The following is a 21,710-nucleotide window of genomic DNA, read 5'->3' as shown; positions in this document are numbered from 1 at the left end:
AGCCAACATAATAGCTTGTACCAATGTGGCAAAGTGCTGTTGATAGAATAAATGACGAACCCTTCTCAACATTCGAAGACTAAAAAAACATTATTTTGACTACTTACACTGGTCAACAAGCATTTTGCTACTGGAGTTCTGTCACTTGTACCTTAACAAGGGCCACATGCTGACTCTAAATCTGAAAACAGTTTTCATCTATCACATCCGGTTTTTAAGTTATGCGTCAGTTTGTGCTTATGTCATTTTCATCAATAATGCTACCGTGGAGCGTCGGTATTTTACTGTTTCTGTAACACAATATTGCATTTTAGGACAGCTCGTCAATCACATATACCAGTAATTTGAAAGTTTTTTTTTACTAAAATGTGATTGTTTTGCTTTTTCTACCTGTGAATTTTTATATATTGTTTGGTTTTGTCTAAGATATTATAATTATTATGAACAGACAAGGTTGTGTTAATCATCCTGATAATTTCTGTTATGTCTGCGGACAATTTACTGCACAAGATCAGTGAAAGAATCTGTCCAGCAGACTTCAAAGTGCATACAAGCATTATTTTGGCTGTAAAGTTGACGGCTAAGATAAAGCGTGGGCACCTCATGTGTACTACACTGTCTGCTATTCCGGATTAACAGCATTCGTGCTGGTTCAGAATTTTCTTGGTAATCACAGATCAGAGAATTATGCTGAGCTTGTGGAGAACTTGCTGACAGCATATCAGCTAATGGGTGCCAGAATGTCACTTAAAATGCACTTCTTCCATTCTCACCTCGACTTCTTCCCACCCAATCTTGGTGATGTCAGCGATGAGCATGGGGAAAGATTTCATCAAGATATCAAGGTGATGGAAAGCGGATAGGGAAAGTTCAATCCCAGTATGATGGCAGACTATTGTTGGTTCTTGCAAAGAGAGAGAAATGTACAATGCACGCGTAAAAGCAAGCGTCTCAACCATTTCTGAACATGCTGACATCACTTCTATGTGGGTTAAGAGAGGCGTAAATATATGCTGTAGCATGTCTCATTATCTTTGTTTTTGTTTTCAGAGTAAATTCCTTAACACAAGTCTGGTGGGACACAGTTCATGCTCGCAATATTGTGCCGATATAGCAAACTGTCTAAAAAATCAGTAACGTGTATCTCAGAAACCTGACGTGCTAGATGAATTTCAATTACAGAACTGAAATCAGCGCCACTAAATTAACTAGGAACACTTCTTAAGTTCAAGTTCAATTTTATTTGATGAATCGCCTATAACAATTTCTAAGCGATGTACAATTTAAAACATCATAAGAGATAACAGACTCTATTAGAAACAAAATTTTTAACAAGTTTTAAAATAAATTAAAAAAAAACCACAATAATTTATAACATACAATGTTAGAACTAAAGGGGTAACATGACTAACTAGATACAGTAGGAAAGGGGGGCACAGTTACAGTATTCTCAATCTAAAATAGAAAAAACATAAAGGGTAAAAACACATAGGAGGGGGCAAGGGATCTGTTTAGAGGGTTAAGAGGTTTGAACATGAAAAATTTTAAATAAAGTGTTAAATCATTAAGTAATAAAAGCATCTTTAAATAAAAAGGATTTTAAAACTTTTTTAAAGGAACTGAGGTCTTTTTCTTTTCTTATATAAAGGGGCAGGGCATTCCAAGTTTGAGGTGCTAAAACGGAAAACATTTCGTTTCTTCTTGTGCCCACTATTTTTAAAGAAGGGACTCAGTAGCAAACCAAAACTTTTTTTTTTTTGTTGACCAGTGTTATGAACCTGAGATTGAAGAGAGAGAGTGAAGAATCGAGCAAGAAACCCAATATCTTAGAAGAAAATGCAATCTTCAAATGTTCTCCGGCCATTAGCGTGCGAGCCCTTGCTGCCACCCGTTTGTAGAGGGTAAGGGCTCACGCCGGTTAACATGCAGCGATGTAGCTGTGCTGACCAATTGGTGCAGGACACGCCTACTCTCCACTCCCAGACCCGTCTCCAGCGCTAAACAAATAAATTCTATATTTTAGCACATGGGTAGTGCACACCCGTCCCCCAAACTACCATGGGATGCCTCAGCATGTGCCGTAGTAGTGCTTTAGAACCCGATGTGCGCACACATTAGTGCATACTGCAGCTTAGTAAATTTTATTTATTTATTTAATTCATTTTCATCCCGTTCTCCCTAACGAGCTGAGAACGGGTGACAGGTTAACTAAAGTAAGCCTTAGTTTTATAGACCGGGTCTTCAACCAAAAGGAGCGCGACTCGGTTAACAATAACGAAAACATAATACATAAACATTAAAAAAAAAAAAAGAATGTAAACTAGAATGGTTACAGTATTTCCGTGTTACTTCATTGTGTGTCCCCCTTGCATTTGTACATTTTGAAAGAGTAAAAAAAATCAATTTATTTTAACAGTTTAGAACCGAGCTGCAATGCCATTTAAGGTGAAGCATTAAGCAGTGCATCACTGCTTAGCACGATGCCTAAGATGCAAGCCAAGGGTGCACTGCTTTGTGCAGTTCCTGGACTGCATTCTAACCTACCAAACTGAAGCCCAGAAGGTAACCTGCCATAATTAATCCTCTCCTACCTTCTCATTACAAAATGACTACAACCACTAGTCTCTAACCCCTTATACCTCCTACAACTCTAACAGCCTTTAGAACCCCATAAAAATAGCTCACTAGTTAAGTGATTTAGAGCTAGTTCAGTATTGAGATAAATCTCTAACTTCTCATAAAGATTCAGACTATAAAGGTTGGTTTACTATAAACTATAGTTATTACAGCAATGGAGGCAGTTAAATAAGATATTCCGAATTTAACCACCTAAGCTCCTCCCCCTTGTAACAAGGAGGAGGGGGGGCCGAGTGAGGATGGTCTTTGCTGGCAGGAGGGAGTGGGCATCCCTCCTGCCATTCGTTGGCGTTGGGCGTCTGGTGGCAGGAGGGAGTGGGATCCCTCCTGCCATAATTTTGGCGGCGGCGGGGGTATTTTTTTGGGTTCAGGGAGGTAGGGAAGGAGCAAGGGACTTTGTCATGGGTCGTTCGGGAGAGTTTTTCTTTTTTTTGTTGGGCAGATATTTTGCGTGTGTAATACATGCAAAATATCTGAGCCATTAAAAAAAAAAAAAAAAAGACCCCCCCCCCCCCCTGGCAGAACTGTCAGTAACAGATACCAACAGGTGTACAGCAGTCAGATTTTAGGATCATAAAACCTGATGCAAAATAGCCAAGCAAATGTTAGTGAATCAATCGCTTGGCTATTTTGCATGGGGTTTTACAAATTTGCAGGACGGATTGGAAAATGGGCAATCGAGGGGAAAAACATGTGGTGGGCCGTTCTGTGAATCGGGTCGGTTAGCAGCGATCGTCACTAAACCTGTGAAAGCAGGTTTAGCAATGATCGCTGACTTTAGTGAATCGGGGCCTAGATCATTTAAAAATGTATGGGCAAGAAAAAAGCAGGAATTTCTGCACAAAGGTATTGGCTGTAATTTAACAGAGTTTCTAGGATTCAAAAGCATCTTTAAATAAGAAGGGCAGAAGAGCATAACAGCGACATCATCCTACTTTCCCAAAATGGTTTATCCTTTTGAAGTCAATCAGAGGGTTCATGTAAGAAAGGCTATGTTTTTTCTGATTTGCAGGAAGATTCTCTTTGTGAATATGACATTTATGCTACTCAGCTTTTTGCAACTGCTGTTGTAATGTTGAATATTCACAGATTACATCCCCTCCCCTTCAGTTTGCAAGCATATTTTCTTACCCAAAAATCTTTGTGTTTGTAACATGGTGCTCTGTGCAGAATGTTCGAGCTTGTCAATAACAGAGGCAGCACACACAGTGCAGCTGCTTCAACCGTTGCCCAAATAGTTTCTGCCAGCAGAAGTCTAATTATTTCCTGGATATTTTTCATTACCTTTACATTGTGAGTTGATGCTTTTTCTTTAGACTTTGGCCAGCAATATGAACTACTCTTAAGCTTTTTCAGGTACTTTATAGTGCGATTGCAACTCTTGTTCACCAGAGTTGAGAATTTCTCTGTCTAGTTTACATAATAGGATACTCTGAGGTCCTGGCAGTCGCTTCCAATCCTTGAGTGTCACCAATGAGTCGGATTTTCAGGATATTTCTACAGAATATGTATGAAGGGGATTTACATGCCTACTTTCTCCATTCTATGAAAATCTTTCATGCATATTCATTAGGGATATCATAAAAACCTGACCCATTGATTGCCCTCAAAGATTGAGATTGAAGACCAAAGACCACATATTCTTTGGTTTATCTATAGAGCCATCCAAATCAGCATACTGTATTACCTTCTTATGACCTCTCGTTTGCTTGTATTTCTTTCAGGAAGATTCATCCATGTTCTTCCAGTTTGGTCCCTCCATTGAACAACAAGCTTCTGTTATGCTGAACATCATGGAAGAGTATGACTGGTACATTTTCTCCATTGTCACGACCTATTTCCCCGGTTACCAGGACTTTGTGAACAAAGTGCGTAGTACTATTGAGAATAGCTTTGTGGGCTGGGAGCTGGAGGATGTCCTTCTGCTAGACATGTCCTTAGATGACGGTGACTCCAAAATTCAAAACCAGCTGAAAAAACTTCAGAGCCCTGTGATCCTTCTCTACTGCACAAAAGAAGAAGCCACCTATATTTTTGAGGTAGCCCATTCTGTGGGGTTGACGGGTTATGGCTACACATGGATTGTGCCCAGCCTTGTGGCAGGAGACACAGACACCGTGCCTGCAGAATACCCCACTGGACTTATCTCTGTATCATATGATGAATGGGACTATGACCTGCCTGCCAGGATCAGGGATGGGATCGCTATAATCATCACGGCTGCCTCAACTATGCTATCTGAGCACAACTTTATTCCAGAACCCAAAAGTAGCTGCTTCAACACTCAGGAGAAACGTATTTACCAATCCAATATGCTGAACAGGTAGGGGACTGTTTGGTGGGAGTAAGAGGGCAGGATGGGGAGGAAGGGTTGAAGGGAGATCGGTTTGTACAATGTTTGGGCATTTCTTGGGTGATGTCCTTGAGAACATGTTTGCATTGCACAGCTTTCATTGTTACTCTTGCTTTATAAAAATCATCTTAATGTTAACGTTCCTCTTTCAACCACACCCCTCTTAATTACCATATTAAATAGTGGTTTGGATGAAATTGGGCGTATGTACTGTAGATATGTATATATTAGGCAAGGTATGCTAGGCAATCCCTGGGATGTAGCATAATGTAGGAATATGTGATTAACTTCACTTGTTGTGTCCTTAAAGGGACAGAATGATCAGCTTCAGGAAAGCATACCTCGGAAACAGTAGGGAAGTCTAGGAAATTGGTTTAAATTTTAGTTTTACAACCAATAACCCCATTTCTTTTCTTATTTTATTTTATGAATTGAAAATTTATTTTCCCTCATAAATAGTTGGCCTTTATCGGGACGATGGTATTGTGAGTTATGGCTCTCTCTACCTTCATTTTTCAACCTGTTCTTCCTTCCCATTTAACCCAATCATTGCTTTGACTGTATTCAGCCAATTTGGCCCATTTATAGAACAGCATTTGGCACTGGGATCTCTGCCCAGTTTTAAGTATGAGGATTTACACCAAGTAAAACCTGGTGCAAATTCTCATGTCAAAATTATACAATGAACTCCTTTATTTTATAAAAATGTGTGTAAATTCCAGAAACACCTCTGATCCATCCATGCCCCTTCCAGAACCATGCCTCCTTTTTGAATCCATGAATAAAATTTGCGCACAGATACTGACGCCTAAAAATGTGTGAGTAAATTTTAATTGGCGCTACTTAGTGCTGATAACTGATTATTAGTGCTCAATTATTGGCATTAATTGGATTGTTATTAAATTACATTGGATGGACAAATTGAGTGCTAGGCCAAATTTCCACATGCAATTTTGAGTGGCATATACAGAACTAGCAAACAATGTGGAACCAGATCCTGGACTTCCAAGAGTTAAAATGCTATAATTTATTCATGTCTATTTCAAATTCAACTCTCACAATGTGGTAAAAGCCAAACATATTTCAGGAAAATAAAGTCACTGTGTTATATATTGCTGCATTCTGATGATCAGACCCTACATGGGCCGTGTTTCGGCAGTATTTTGCCTTCTTCAGGGCTTCTTTAAAATAGTCATACGAAAAAATATAAAACAAAGAAATGGTCCTTCTCATTGAAAGTTTAAATAATTTAAGACAATAAATATACACAATGATAGATATAGATATAGATATAGATATAGAAAAATGAAAATTAGATATGCAAAATGCATCAATCTTTGAACACAGCTAAAATAAAAAAAAAACCAGCAGCATCACAGAAACACCCTACAAAAATCCAAAACAATTAAAACATAAAAACATGAAAACACAGTTTACAATAATGGAATCTATATCATAAAAAACAATAAATATATTTTTAAAATTAATATATGGCCATATTAAAAAAAACAAATCAATATAGGGTGTTTCTGAGATGCTGCTGTTTTTTTTTTTTTTAGCTGTGTTCAAAGGTTGGTGCATTTTGCATATCTAATTTTCATTTTCTATATCTATTGTCTTAAGTTATATACTGTTGTGTATATTTATTGTCTAAAGTTATTTAAACTTTCAATGAGAATGACCATTTCTTTGTTTTATATGTTTTATGTATGATTGTATTTTAAAGGAGCCCTGAAGAAGGCAAAATACTACCGAAACACGGCCCATGTAGGGTCTGATCATCAGAATGCAGCAATATATAACACAGTAACTTTATTTTCCTGAAATGTGTTTGGCTTTTACCACATTGTGATAGTTGAATTTGAAACAGACATTAATAAATTATACCATTTTAACTCTTGGAAGTCCAGAATCTGGTTCCACGTTGTTTGCTTTTGAACATTTTGGTTTCTTGTGGTACCTAGGTGTACGCATGTATGTGTAGTCATTGCGTTGATGTTTGTGCATGCGCTTAGGCCCTCCGAATGTGGCCCCAAGCACAGTGAAGGAGACTGGAGATTTGTCTGAGGGTGGGACTAGGTGCAGAACAGGGCAGAGCTGGATGCAGGATAGGGTAGGGCTGGGAGTGGAGCAGGGTGGGACCGGGTATCCTATTTCTGCACCCCCACACCTTCTTCATCCGTTTTAGAATTGTGCTGGCAGCATCCATGTCCTTCCACCTTTTTCAATCCCCCAATCTCTTTTAGAAACCTTTTGTGGCATCAGACCCCTCCTCCCCGACACTCTCTGGCACATATTTGTTCTTCTGGGGGGAGGGGGGTGTCTACAGGGAAGTAGGAGTGATCTCTGGTCTATCCTGCCTTATCAGCTGTCTCTTCCAAAACAGCGCCATCCATTGGTAGCCTTGCAGTACTATTGCTTGAGGTCAGGTTCACTTCTTTTGTTTAGCAGTCTGACCTCTAGGATTAGTACTATTTTGGAAGAGGCAGTCACCATTACATGTTCAACTGGGGATCACTCGCGTCCCCTACTAGACCCCAGAGAGTCTGGGTGCCATCATTTCTAAAAGACTGAGGGTGAGGGAATAAAAGAAATGTGACTTGCCACCAACATGCTTCTAAAGGGAGGGTAGGAGTAGGGAAGATATGACTTGCCTCTAAAGGTATTGTGAGAATGAGAGTATGCGTGATGGGGCGCCAGTCAATGTGTTTCTGAAAGAAATTGGGGTGAGAGTGTTTTGAAAATAGCTTTAGATTGGGAGTTTCTTTTTGTGACGTGCCCTAGCCTTCTAAAACAGTGTTTCTCAACTCGGTCCTGGAGTACCCCTGTGCCGGCCAGGCTTTCAGGATATATTCACAGTGAATATGCATAAATTTGATTTGCATACATTGTCTCCTTTATATGCAAATTTCTGACATGCATATTCATTGTGGATATCTTCAAACCTGACTGGCAAGAGGGTACCAAAAGAAACTCTGTGGAATGACGATGTTCCTTAAGGACTTTATTTGCAAATGTCAAAGCTCCAAAGGTACACTAAAATCAATCACATAAAATCATCCACATAAAAGTAAAGTAATCCACATAAAAGCCTTAAAGGACCTAGTCCGGTAGGGATACAGGACCCAACACGGTCCGCGTTTCGACAAAGTCTTCTTCAGGGGTCCCTGGGGGGTCCTATAATGGTGAATAAGTGGGAAAGCTAATATGTGGTGTCTCACTTCCGGCTCAGCAGAAACAGGGAAACCAGGGTTTAAATCCTGCTGGTGTTCTTTGTTATCTTGGCCAGGTCACTTAAATCCTCCATTGCCTCATGTACAAACTTAGATCATAAGCCCTCTGGGACAGGAAAATACCTACTGTGCCCCAATGTAACTCACTTTGAGCCACACTTGGATATAAGAATGTAAGAATTGTCATACTGTGACAGATCAAAGCCCAGTATCCCGTTTCCAGCAGTGGCCAACCCAGATCCCAAGTACCTAGCTAGATCCCAGGTAGCAAAACAGATTCTATGCTGCTTATCCTAAGAATAAGCTGTGGATTTCCCCAAGCCATCTCAATAATAGCCTATGGACTTCTATTTTAGGAAATTATCCAAGCCTTTTTTAAACCCCACTAAGCTAAACTGATTTCCAAACCAAATTCTCTGGCAACAAATTCCAGAGTTTAATTGCCGTATTTTTCCCGCTCTCTAAGAGGCCCCTGACCATAAGACGCACCCACTTGTAGAGGAGTAAAAACCAAGAAAAAAAAAGTGGTTCAGAATTATTATTTTTTTTTTCTCTTGGTTTTTCCTCCTCTACATGTAGGTGCTTCTGGTGGGCTGGTGCTGGGAAGCCTGAAGAAGCCCGCAGTCCTCATATTTCCCAGTCAAACATACAGAGTTCCACCAAAAATGAGAAGGTAATAAGGACGCATTCTTCCATGTTCTTAAGATGGTTTGAATCGCTATTAACTTCTTCTGATCTTTGGTTATATTGACAGAAGCGTTGAAAATGTTGAAAACAGCTCCTGCAATATGTTAGAGAAATATCTATATGTATGAATATCTGAACGTGACTCCGTGCATTAATAATAAAATTAGTGTGAGATCATCAATGCAAAAAAATACAAAAAAAGACCACTTTTACAGCTGCAGTAAAAATGGCCTTAGCATGCAGGAAACCCCCCCTGAATGGCTGCTTTTTACCAAAGCTTAGTAAAAGAACCCCTACTGCTGGCAATCAAGCAATGAACTGTGCATCATTAGGAAGTGAGAACTACAGTGCTGAGGTATTTTTTCCAGTAGATGGCTGTAGTTTAAAACAGAATAAATATGACACTGTTACCTAAGAAAACATGAGGCACAGCTGTAGCACCATAAATGACCAAACGTCCTGGTGGATTTGAAGTGAGAGATGACTGGGAAATTGATTTCATCCTGCACACTGAATTCTATCATAATGAACTATTCTTAATTTGGGAGACATTTCGTCGTCTTGTGAGCTGTGTGATTAAAATGGAGAACCATTTATATGCTTCTCCAATAATCTGGATCTAGATGAACCTTGGAGCCATGGTATTTCAGAAACAAATAGTTGTTCGTGATTGGGGTACAAAACTGAATAGGAGGGGCCGCTGAAAAGTTCTCATCCCAGCCAAGAAGGGAATGATGTGGAGCCGTGAAACTTACAAGTTATCTCGCACTTTTCTTGACACTTTTTGTTTCATTTCATAGGTGCTCATTTTCAAAACACATAGGGGTCCTTTTACTAAGGCGCGCTAACCGATTTAGCGCATGCTAAATGCTAACACGTCCATAGAATATAATGGGCACGTTGGCATGCACTAAATTGATTAGGGCGCCTTAGTAAAAGAGGGCGATAGACTTAGTGTTACATAGTAAACATATGGAACTTTGTAAATGAGCCTCACTGTGTGTCTTATGAAGCGTCATTTTGAGCAACTTTTTGTATTTTATTTATTGTGAATTTTAGTTATGGTTTGATTAGTATGCATTTGTGTTACTTCATTGTGCATGCAATTCACATGTAATCTGCTTTGAACATTTGTGAAAGCATGTAATACAAATGTTTTAAATAAATAATCAAATGCCCAGTTGTGCACCTATCTGGGTGCAATTTATAGAATCAGGGGCTTTGTGTGCATTCAGGTATTTAAAAAAATATGTGCATACATTGCAACCCTGGCCCATCCCTTCCCTGATAATGCTCCTGGGACAACTTAAGTACAAAGAACTTGGAAACATATATGCCATCATCGGCTTGCATACTGTATGGGGCATATTCTATAAACGGCATCCCAATTGTAGGCAGTGGTAGGCATCCTGACACTGTCTAACCAGCAAACTGGGATGCACGTTTAAAAAAACAAAAAACCACCACTCCGAGGTAGGCTGCCTATACCTTAGGCATCTGTTGCGATTGAAGGAGATGCATAGGGATGCTTAAAATCATCCAAGGCTAGGCATGGGCGTGGTTTCACCCAGAAGTAGCCTTGGGTGAGCTTAGGCAACCCTTCTTGTCTCACTAGAGCTGGTCTACATTTCAAAAAGGCGTAGCCGCTGTGATGATCGTGGCAAAGAAATCTCACTGCAGCGATCAGCTGAGTGGTCGCATCAGGGAACTTCCTCCCCCCCCCCCGCGAAGTCGGGCTGCAGGAGGGATGCCTACTTCCTCCTGCCACCCCTCCTGAAGCATCCCCCGGCAGGGGAGTACCCAATTCCTCCTGCTGGAACCCCTGAGCAACCCCGGGCAGGAAGGGGCTTTAGGTATCTGGCCATTTGGAGTCTTGGCCCCTCCCAGTGCATCCCATAATGCACCAGGAAGGGAAAGGCCCACCATTTTCCAGTGGCAGGCCTGCCAGCTGAAGAATGTATGCCTCTCTCTGGCCGGACCTTCTGTTTACAAGGTACGGGGGGGAGGGAAGTTGGGGGGGTGGTCTCTCCTTTAGGGGGTTCGCCAGGTTGCTGGGTAGAGGGGTGGTTGTTGGGTGGGTAGGGGGTCAGTTGGTCACCTGGTGGGAGGGATGTTCTGGCAGGAGGGAGTGGGCATCCCTCCTTCCTATCTCGGTTGGGTGGGGGTTGTTTTGGGGGGGTCCGGCAGGAGGAATTGGGCACTCCTCCTGCCGGGGATTGCTTGGGGGTTCTGGCAAGAGGGATTGGACACTCCTCTTGCTGGCAGATGCTTTGGGGAGATTCTTCAGGGGGGTGGCAGTGGGGGGTTCCATTCCGTTGTGGTTGACACTGAGGTGATCATGGCAGGGAGATTCCCTTACCGCGATCAGCTCAGCAGTAATGTAATTCTCTAACCGGCGCCTGTGAAATAGATACCGGTTAGAGAATCAGGGTGGTTAGGTGGGATTAGATGGGGTTAGGCATGATTCTCAAAAGCCCCTTAGGTGGCTGCTGAGACCGGATGTCCTATATAGAATCAGGCTCTATGGGCCTGATTCTCCAAAGTGCGTCCCGATTTTAGGCAGCTGTAGGCGTCCTACAGCTGTCTAATCAGCCAATCGGGATGCACGTTTAAAAAAAAAAATGCTCCCCAGGCAGGCCGCCTATATTGAAGGCGAGGCCCGCAAGACACCTAGGTCCTTATTCTATATAGGACGTCCGGGAGAGGTGTCCTATTCAGAATCGGCCTACACTAAACCCCGATTCTGTAACCGGCGTCCTTGTTACAGACGCTGGTTAGAGAATCGGGTTAGATTAGACACGGCCCGCTACACTTATCGCGGCAAGGGATCTCTCTGCCGCTATAAGTATAGCGGGCCGAGGCCTGTCCGATCGCTGGCAGGAGGGTGCCCAATCCCTCCTGCCCAAAGACACACCCTCCCCCCCGACAATATCGATCGCTGGCAGGAGGGTGCCCAATCCCTCCTGCCCAAAGACACACCCTCCCCCCCGACAATATCGATCGCTGGCAGGAGGGTGCCCAATCCCTCCTGCCCGAAGACGCACCCTCCCCCCCCCGGCGCCAACAACCCCCAAACCTCCACCCCACCAAACTAACCTGTTCTTACAGCCAGATGGGTCTTGCCCGTCCAGCCGGCAGGCACGCCTCGTTGAAATGAGGCGGGCGGGCCCACCTCATTTCGACGAGACGTGCCTGCCGGCTGGACGGGCAAGACCCATCTGGCCGTAAGAACAGGTTAGTTTGATGGGGTGGAGGTTTGGGGGTTGTTAGCGCCGGGAGGGGGAGGGTGCGTTTTCGGCACCCTCCTGCCAGCAATCGGACAGGCCGCGGCCCGCTATACTTATAGCGGCAGAGAGATCCCTTGCCGCGATAAGTATTGCGGCCGTGTCTACTTACAATGTAGACCAGCATTTTGCTGGCCTACATTTTAAGCTTCTCCTCTACTAGGGAGTCGCGTAGGGCCGCCTAGGTTCGCCTAAGGCCCGCCTAAGGCCCTTAGGCGAGCTTAGGCATCTTGCGGGTCTCCCTAGGCTCCTGGAGGCGCCTTCAGGCCTGCCTGGGGAGCATTTTTTTAAAAAAACGTGCATCCCGATTGGCTGATTAGACAGCTGTAGGACGCCTACAGCTGCCTAAAATCGGGACGCACTTTGGAGAATCAGGGCCTATGTGTATACCTCCACCCAATTTTAAAACAGCTGTGCTTTAAAAGTGGAAAATGCTTTATAAATATATTCCCAGAAAGATCATGTGTATTCACTGTGGCATCCTGAAAGCTAAACTTAGCAGATGAGTCTTCTGAAGTAGGCTGGGAAACACTGCAGAAGACTGAGGATCATTTAAGATGAGTAACTTTTATTTTTTTTGATCTTTTTGGCTGTGTTGTTTAGTTTATTACCTCCACTTTGTGATTTGATTGTGGAGGTAGGGAGGGCCTGTGCTATGATGTAATTGATAACCATCTTTATTTTTGCTTTCCAGTGGCATTATTTGATTATTTCACTGAGCACATTTATTTAATTTATTTTTGATTAAGTAAACTCTCCTGTTGGGTAGACTATTTTGTATGAGAGTTTAATTAGAGTATTGTTTTCTCTCGATTTTTGATATTTTTGGAAACACTACAGTAGACCACACCATCCATGAGTAGTGGAATGAGCTATATGCCCAAATTAATGCTTCAGAAGTACATACTTGAGTATATTTCTGGGGATAAGGCAGCCCTAAATGCATCTAACACTTTTCAGCAGATGGAAAATTGGGTGAGGTGAGCAATGCCTTTTCTGAAATAAAAGCTTTCTAAAAATATTCCAGGATGTTATCTTCCACAAAAACACATCAGAAGAACTCATCCATTCCATTAACATGGACGTGTATACCATCAACTCTTTTTAAGTGTTTTGTAAATCAGGGCACTTTCCAATTAACAGAAACTAAATCTGTTTTCCAAAATCCGATGAATCTAAATCTGAAACAATGTGCGCACTGAATTAAGTGCACCGGTAATCATTCACATCAGACTTGGCCTCAGCTCGGGAGCTTTGTTCCTGCCATAGTTCCTTTTTTCTAGCTTCTCTAACTTCTCCCTAAAGCAGGGGTGTCAGAGTCCCTCCTTGAGGGCCACGATCCAGTCGGGTTTTCAGGATTTCCCCAAAGAATATGCATGAGATCTATTAGCATACAATGAAAGCAGTGCATGCAAATAGATCTCATGCATATTCATTGGGGAAATCCTGAAAACCCGACTGGATTGGGGCCCTCGAGGAGGGACTTTAACACCCCTGCCCTAAAGTGAGTGCTATATTAAATTGCACATTAAGGCTTCATTCATCCCTGGTGACTTTTGAGAAGTTGGGTAGCAGTGACAGAATATTTGGCTTGCCTTAATATCTACTGCTGCAAAACGAGATGCTCAGCTGCTAACTGTTGCTTTTCAAACTCTTAGTAAGTTATTTAGTTGGGCCCAGAAAAAGATACTCAGAGAATTCCAGAGGTAGAGCTTACAAATATTAGTTTCCATTGTCAGGCTTTTAGAACTGTTTACTCACTGAGCTTTCTCCTAATTCACAGGGCTTCTTCTCCAAATATATGTAGAAAAATTATAAAAATAATAATACTAAAATATACTGTCAACTTAGAAGGAGAGGGGGAGACCAGCCCCTCCTCCTCCAGGCTAAGGCTATGTAATCTGAACCTGTCAATTTAGGAAGAGTTTGAGAACTTCTCAGCACCCTGTTAATAATTCTAGATTCTCTTGAATATGTTATAATGTTAATTCAGAAATCAAAAGTAATTTTCTAAAACTTTGTCTAACTTTGAAACGTGGAGGAATTTTTTCTTTGTCCAACTTTTAAGACCACCCATATTATTTTATTGGTTGTCAACCTGATGATGTCACAATAAGCCAAAAGTATATAATAGAATGAAATGAGATAGTAAGATCAGCTCGTTATGAGAAGGCCAGCATTTGGCAACTATAACGATCTCCCATTAGCGCAACTGTTAAGCAATTATGCTTGATTCTTTTGATCTCATAATGGAAAAATAGAAACAATAATTCAATAAATCTTGGTTATAATTTTTAAAACCTTGCGCTGGTGTCATTTTGCATAGTTTATTATTTTTCAAATCTAAGCTTTCAAGAGGCGTTGATGTCCCTTGCTCAATACAAAATATAACACCAATGTACTTAAACACAAACAAATACTTTGTGAAAGAAGTGCTCAATGCCAGTAGTTTTTCCTACTGAGAGGAAAGGACATTAAGGAACCATCATCACACTCCCATTGATCCCACCGCCACCATTGTTCTAAAGTTTCACTATTCAATCGCTTATCTGAACAAGCATGTGGTAATTTGATTGTCCATATTTCAAGACTGTAACAAGTTTGAGAGTACTGTTTGTGGGAGTAAAGGACATGGGAGGTTTGAAGATGAGAAATATGTACAAAGCTATTGTATACAGTTCTGGTCACTGTGGGGTCCTTTTATCAAGCCGCGCTAGCGGGGTTAGCGCGTCAAACATTTCATCACGCGCTAACCCCCGCAGCCGGCTAAAAAACTAACTTCTGCTCAATGCAGGCGTTAGCGGCTGGCGCGGCAGGTGGTTTAACGTGCGGTATTACGCGCATTAAACCCCTACCGCAGCTTGATAAAAGGACCCCTGTATCTCAAAAAAAAATTTAGCAGAATTAGAAAAGATTCAAGGAAGGGCGACCAAAATGATTAAGTGGATAGAACTCCTCCCATATGAAGAAAGGCTTATGAGGTTAGGGCTGTTCAGCTTGAAAAAGAGGCAGCTGAGGGGAGGGGGAATATGATATAGGTCTACAAAATCACGAGTGGTATAGAATGGGTAAACATGAATCAATCGTTTACTTTTTTTGAAAAATAGTAAGACTAGGGAACATTCGATGAAATTATATGGTAACGTGACTTGGATTGGCCACTATTAGGAGCAAGATACTGGGCTAGATGGATCATTGGTCTGACCCAATATGGCTATTCTTATGTTCTTATGTAAAGAGTACAAGGAGCCCTCATGTCTAGGTTTACCAGACGTCCGGATTTATCCGGACATGTCCGGGCATCTGGATGGCTTTTCAAAACCCAGCACTTTGTCCGAGTTTTGAAAAGCAGATCATGTTGGGAGGGGCATTTGCGCATGTTCGAATGCAATGCAGTGACATCATGTGCTCACGTGCATGATGTCATCGCATGCGCAGATGCCCTACCTCCCAACAAGCAGACTGAGAGGGGCAGAGTTAGTGACGAGGCTGGGGCATGGGCGGGTAGAACTGGGCGGGCCTGGGGGGGCGGGTCTATGGGTCCAGAATTTACATACATAAATCTGGTAACCCTACGCATGTCCTGATTGCCCCCTCTCCCGTCCACCCTAGAGTAAAAATGGCTGCATATTCCAAATGCCTCACCCACCCCCCCTCCTCCCACCCTCAGTAAAAGGAGTCACAAGCCTTAGCAGTTCCCCTCTTGGAACTCCTGTCTACCCCTGACAAAGAGGTAAAGAAAATCAGGGTAAGAGAAAGCAAAATCCCTTCTGCATCAGAGGTCTCATATTTAAAGACTGCTAGCTATCCTCCTGCAGCACTTCATTTTCCACCTTTATGAAGAGATTCATCCAAGGCAGTGTCGCCCTGCAAATGCTCTCTTCTGCCCAAATCTTTTTCTTTACCTTTTGAAAGGTCCCTTTTACTTTGTACCGGGTGCAGGGGAGAGGAGTGATAATAGGGGACATTCAGTCACTTTTACTTTGTGCTGGTTGACTTTCACATTGGACTTGATGACAGAGAAATTTCTGGGCCCAGTAAAATTTCAATACCTGGCTGTAGATTGGTAATAAATATTTGATCTTTACCAAGCCCATGAACTTTAGCAGGTACAGACTGCTTCCCATAGGCACACTCCCCCTGATATTCAAAGTAATTTAAATGGGCAGAAGAGGCTCTGGCCCAGTTAAATCTCATGGGACTGTCTAACACCCAATATTCAGCAGCATTAAAGTGGATCAATTCTGCTGAATATCAATTCTGATTGCTCACAAAAAAGTGGGCAGGTCATGGGTGGTACAGGGGTCAGCCTCCGGGACAATCCTGGGGTTATCGAAGCTGCCTAATTTAGGACAGCTTTTGAGGTCGTTCCATGGGGGTTGTTTGGAGCAGGAGCACAGCCCCCTCACTCCCACAACTTTAATGCATTATTTTACCAAGCTACATTATAATGAGATGCAAAGTATATAAAGTACTTCATTATTAATCAAATTGAATTGCAGTTTGCCTTTTAACTTTACAAGCAGCATTATTTTTCTGCCCTGGTAACATTGAGCAGTTAACACGTAGCCTTATGCCCTGAGGAATCTTCTTAAAGGGGCCAGTGAATAAAACAAGAACTCTTCCTTCCCTGACACCTCTCTTGACAGAAAGCTCTGCCATCCGCTGGACTGCTCCCAGCTAAAGATCCCCCAGCACTTAAACTCCACAGAACTTATCCCCTCAGCACTTACCAGGTCTATTCCTGGTATCTAGCGGGAGAAGAAAACACTGGTGTAATTTCTAGCCACTCTTGGCTTCCTAGGCTGCCATAATCAAAATAGTACCAGTCAGCACCTAGTGGTTGCATCAAGATACTACTGGCAGGGGTCAAGCTGCCAAATAAGGGCCATTTAGAGCATTTAGACCCCAATTCTATAAACTGCACCTAAAAGTTAGGTGCCGAGGAACGTAGAGCATAGTGGCTGTCAATCTTCAGTTAGGCATCAAAACCTTAGGTGCCCCCTATTTATGCCTGGGTTTACTTGGCCTAAATACCGGCACCTATATTAGGTGCCTACCAGTGCCTAAGTCCATTTTATGCACCTACATATAAAACACCACCAAGATCCATCCCCGATCTGCCCTTAATCACGCCTGCTCTGGTAGGCACCTTGAGCTAGGCACCTACTGATTTAGGTGCCTAACTAGCAAGTAATCTTAATTTAAGCCAATAATTGAAACAAAGAAACATGATGGCAGATAAAGGCCAAATGGCCCATCCACTTGGCCCATCTGCAGTAACCATTATCTCTTCCTCTCTCTAAGAGATCCCACATGCATATCCTACTCCTTCTTGAATTCAGAGTCTCTGTCTCCCCCATCTCTTCTGGGAGACTGTTCTACATATCTACCACCCTTTCTGTAAAAATGAATTTCCTTAGATTACTCCGGAGCCTATCACCTCTTAACTTCATCCTATGCCCTTTCATTCCAGACCTTGCTTTCAAATGAAAGAGACTTGACTAATGTGCATTTACACCATGTAATGTAGGTATTTAAACACCTCTATCATATCATATCTTCCCTCTCCCGCCTTTCCTCCAAAATATTGACAAATTAAGCTTCTATCAGCACTAATTAATCTAATTAAATAATTGTTAGCTACCTAAGTTGGCTAGGTGTGCCAATTTAGATGCCTAACTTTAGGTTGTTGGTTTTTTTTTTTTAATAGAATTAGGGTCTTACTGCTGGCATGCCTATTCTGCAAGCCACTGGCTCATTCGAGAGGCTCTTGTATGTTCTGGATAGTGGTATAACCAGAAATAATGTTTTTGAAGGGAGGAGAGGAAGGGGTGTCCAACATTAATACACACATTCTATACTAGTCATACTCTCGATGACAAATAAAGCCTTCGAGTGTACCAGACAACAGATAGTGTCGTTTGTGACAGCTGTCAGGTACATATTTTGAAGTCTTTTTTTTTTTTTTTTTTCCAAGCACTCATCAACACTGTAAACAGTTCAATTAAATCAAAAGATGTCTCAAGAGGCTGTATTGAAAACTTAATTTAAACATGAAAAGGTGGAAGTCTGCTATAAAGACAAACATATCTTTTACAAAGCTTTCTGTCTACTATTATGGCCAAATGATTAGCTACCATAATTTAGTACATATCATTCAGCTTTGTTTTATGACAAATAAATATCTTACTAATCTGTATTAGTGGAACAGGCAATACCTCTGGAGTCTTGTTTCTTTTTATATTGCATTTTATAGCACACAAGAGGAATATGGTGTAGAAAGCATACAAAGAACACATGACAGATGCACCAGATCCAATCGGGTAATAAAAAGCAAACATCAATGTAAGAAACTTTCCTGGTGTGCTCAAGGCAGAGAACAAAATTACTATAATAAAACAGCAATAATCATTATAATCACAATAGTTAAACTAAGAGCCAACATCATGCCTTACATTGCCTCACAAAGCATGAGACACTCTAACATATTGGAGTGGAGGAGTGGCCTAGTGGTTAGGGCTACAGCCTCAGTAACCTGAGGTTGCAGGTTCAAATCCAGTGCTGTTCCTTGTGACCTTGGGCAAGTCACTTAACACTCCATTGCCATAAGAACATAAGAATTGCCATATTGGGACAGACCAAAGGTCCATGAAGCACAGTATCCTGTGGCCAATCCTCAAGTACAGTAGCCAGATTGTGAACCTACTGGGACAGACAGAGAGAAATGTTTGTGTGGGGATTTATCTGCTCACTGAATCTTTTAAAGCAGTGGTTCCCAACCCTATCCCGGGGGACCTCCAGCTAGTTGAGTTTTCAAGATATCCCTAATGAATATGTATGAGAGAGATTTGCATACCTGTCACTTCCATTATATGCAAATCTTTCTCATGCATAATCATTATGGATATCTTGCAAACCTGATTGGCTGGGGGTCCCCCGGGACAGGGTTGGGAACCACTGTTTTAGAGGTTTCTCTAGTCCCTCTGATGTCATGGCAACGGGGAGGCTGTCATGTACACTGTGTAGACACCTCCCATTGCCAAGAGCAGAGAACTACTATTGGCTCTTTTGAAAGATTTCAGAGTTTTTTCAGTCTGAAAACAGTGTACACAGGGACAGAAGGTACTTGGTAGAAGAAGGGGAAGGAAGCAGTTTTGGAGTAGAGAGTGAGGCAGCTTGTCTCTCTTTGGTTAATAGTTTTGTAGAAGCTGGCAGAGAATTTCTCTAAGCAGCTGGCTACTTTTATACATTAGCTCTGGGGATCAGTGTCCCAGAACCCTGAATATACTGGTAAAGGGGGAATTTCTATATGTCTTATTTACCCACTTTTTTACCGGATTGTGTAGCCCCTGGCCTCTTGTGGCTGGTTAATGGTTATGAGCACAGGAGGTATACAACAGTTGACCCGAACCAATGTCCAAAATGTCATTTTACATCCATAGTAGAACCAACTTGCTCATCCAGGAACTCTTGCAACTTGTCTGGATCCTCAAAAGTTTTGGTTATATTGTTCAATGTAGAGCATGCCATATTTAGAAACCACATTTTTGAGTTGATAAATGGTAAGAGCTATTGTTTTGATCTCCTTAAGGTTTTTCAGTTGAAATCTGGTAAAATCAAGATCATATGCCTCTGATACTGCAATGGGGACTTTAACTTGGTGGCCTGTAAAACCACCAATGTATGAGTGTTCTGCAAAATCTCAGCCATCACCTGACATTGATATCGGTTATTTCCAGCAGAGGGTGAGGGAGCAAAATATGCTCAATGGCCACTCCAGCCGCAGATCTATCAACTGAGGAATACAAGATTCCAAAAATGCTTACATATTATTTGATTCCAGGCTTTCCTGCAGACAGGGCCGGATTTTCCTATAGGCTAACTAGGCTTCAGCCTAGGGCCTCAAGATCAAGAGGGGCCTACATTCAAATTGTTAGCAAAATTAAAATTACACTATTCTAAAAACAGTGAACACTAAAACACTGAACCGAAAATAAGGAGAAATTCTACGCTTCGGGATTGGAACCGGCTACGGCTGCAACGGGGCGCCGACTCGGCTTCTCCCTTTCTTTTTCTCGCCCTGGGAGGAGGATCGGGGAGGGAAAGACTTCAGTACAGAAACAGCTGGGCAAAGCCCAGCCCCGCGGGGAGAGAGGCAAAACGTGGATCCGTCAGGACAGGGCGGCCCAGACTGACATCGGGGGGGGGGTGGGTTTCAGTGGAAGGGGGATGGGAGGCAGGCAGGCTGGCATCGGAGGGGGGTGGGGGAGTTTAATGGAAGGCAGGCAGGCAGGATGGCATGGGGGGGTGTTCAATGGAAGGGGGATGGGAGGCAGGCAGGCATTGGAGGGGGGTGAGGTGAGGAAGGACGCACTGGGGGCACTATGGACATGGGAAGGGGCAATGTTGTTTGTTAGGTTTGATTAGTTATTGTTACAAGTAATTCATCCAAATATCTTAACCATTCTTCACCTACCTCAAGATATTACTTCCCCAAATAACCCACCTAAACACCTTCCAAGCAAACAGACCCCCAAAATTAGATGGTAATCTTACCTACTCTAACTATATTCTCTTTGTCCATATCACACAGTTCGGCACTGTCATTTTACTATCCAACCCCTAAATCCCCTTAGGAATCTATCCAGCTATCTCTCCTCTGTCAAAAAAAAAAATAAAAAAAATTGTATCTTCACTGGAAAATGTCCAGTCAAATCTTCTGTAATCCGCCTTGAACTGCAAGGTATAGGCGGAATAGAAATCCGTAATGTAACTATATATGGTGCTGAGAATAAATGTCCAAATAAGTGTTTTTGACTTTTTTTAATTTATTATCCGTGTCACATTTAACATATTGATATATATCACAGTAATGATGTATTTTATTATCTCTCATGTAATTTACAAACTTAAAAATGGGAGGTGAAAGGGCCTCATAAGTGGAATAGCCTAGGGCCTCTTTTCATCTAAATCCGGCCCTGCCTGCAGACCTAATATTCTGATGCTGCTGTGGCACATTCTGTTATTCATATCTTTGTAGTCTCTCTCCAGAATCTCCATCCGCTTTGTATCGCTATTTTGACTTCTATGTGGTCCATGCCCTGTGAGGTTTCTCCAAGCTGCTGCTTTAAGCCTGAAACTTCCTCCTGTAATACAAGGAGTGTATCCTTGTGTACTTTAAGTACTTAATTTGTAAAAGCTCTGTCATAATCGTGTCAATGAAATCTCTGGTCTTTCTGTTTTCTGGCTTTGTATGTGAGAGTGATTCATGCTTGGAGTGCTTAACACCCTGAGCAGACTGAGCAGATGAGGTAGAATAATCTAACTGTAGGTTTGCATATTTGCACTTTCTAGCAAAGGTAGCACTGCTGAAAATGCTATTTATATTTTTTTTAAACTGCTAGGGATCAAAATTTGCCTGGAATAGCAGGAGCATCTGGCTTAAGCAGCCATCTTGGACCATCATGTCATCACGCTCTTTGGATGTTTGTCCTTCTGCTTTGCTAAGAAATC

The 21,710-nt window shown here is 42.1% G+C and overlaps 1 protein-coding gene across 5 annotated transcripts in view; it reads left to right on the top strand.

The window, feature by feature from the left end:
* The window catches only part of GRIN2B (glutamate ionotropic receptor NMDA type subunit 2B), a 958,742-nt gene that overhangs the window by 268,684 nt on the left and 668,348 nt on the right, over window positions 1–21,710 (top strand). For all 5 annotated transcript variants that reach the window (XM_033935222.1, XM_033935224.1, XM_033935223.1 and 2 more), the window contains one exon: window positions 4,362–4,960. In XM_033935222.1, coding sequence (XP_033791113.1) covers window positions 4,362–4,960 — 599 coding nt within the window. The remainder of the gene's footprint in view (window positions 1–4,361; window positions 4,961–21,710) is intronic.

This window comes from Geotrypetes seraphini, chromosome 2 (genome assembly GCF_902459505.1).
Source record: "Geotrypetes seraphini chromosome 2, aGeoSer1.1, whole genome shotgun sequence".
Taxonomy (NCBI): domain Eukaryota; kingdom Metazoa; phylum Chordata; class Amphibia; order Gymnophiona; family Dermophiidae; genus Geotrypetes; species Geotrypetes seraphini.
Note: the sequence above shows the minus strand (reverse complement) of the source record. Positions and strands in the feature narration are given on the sequence as shown.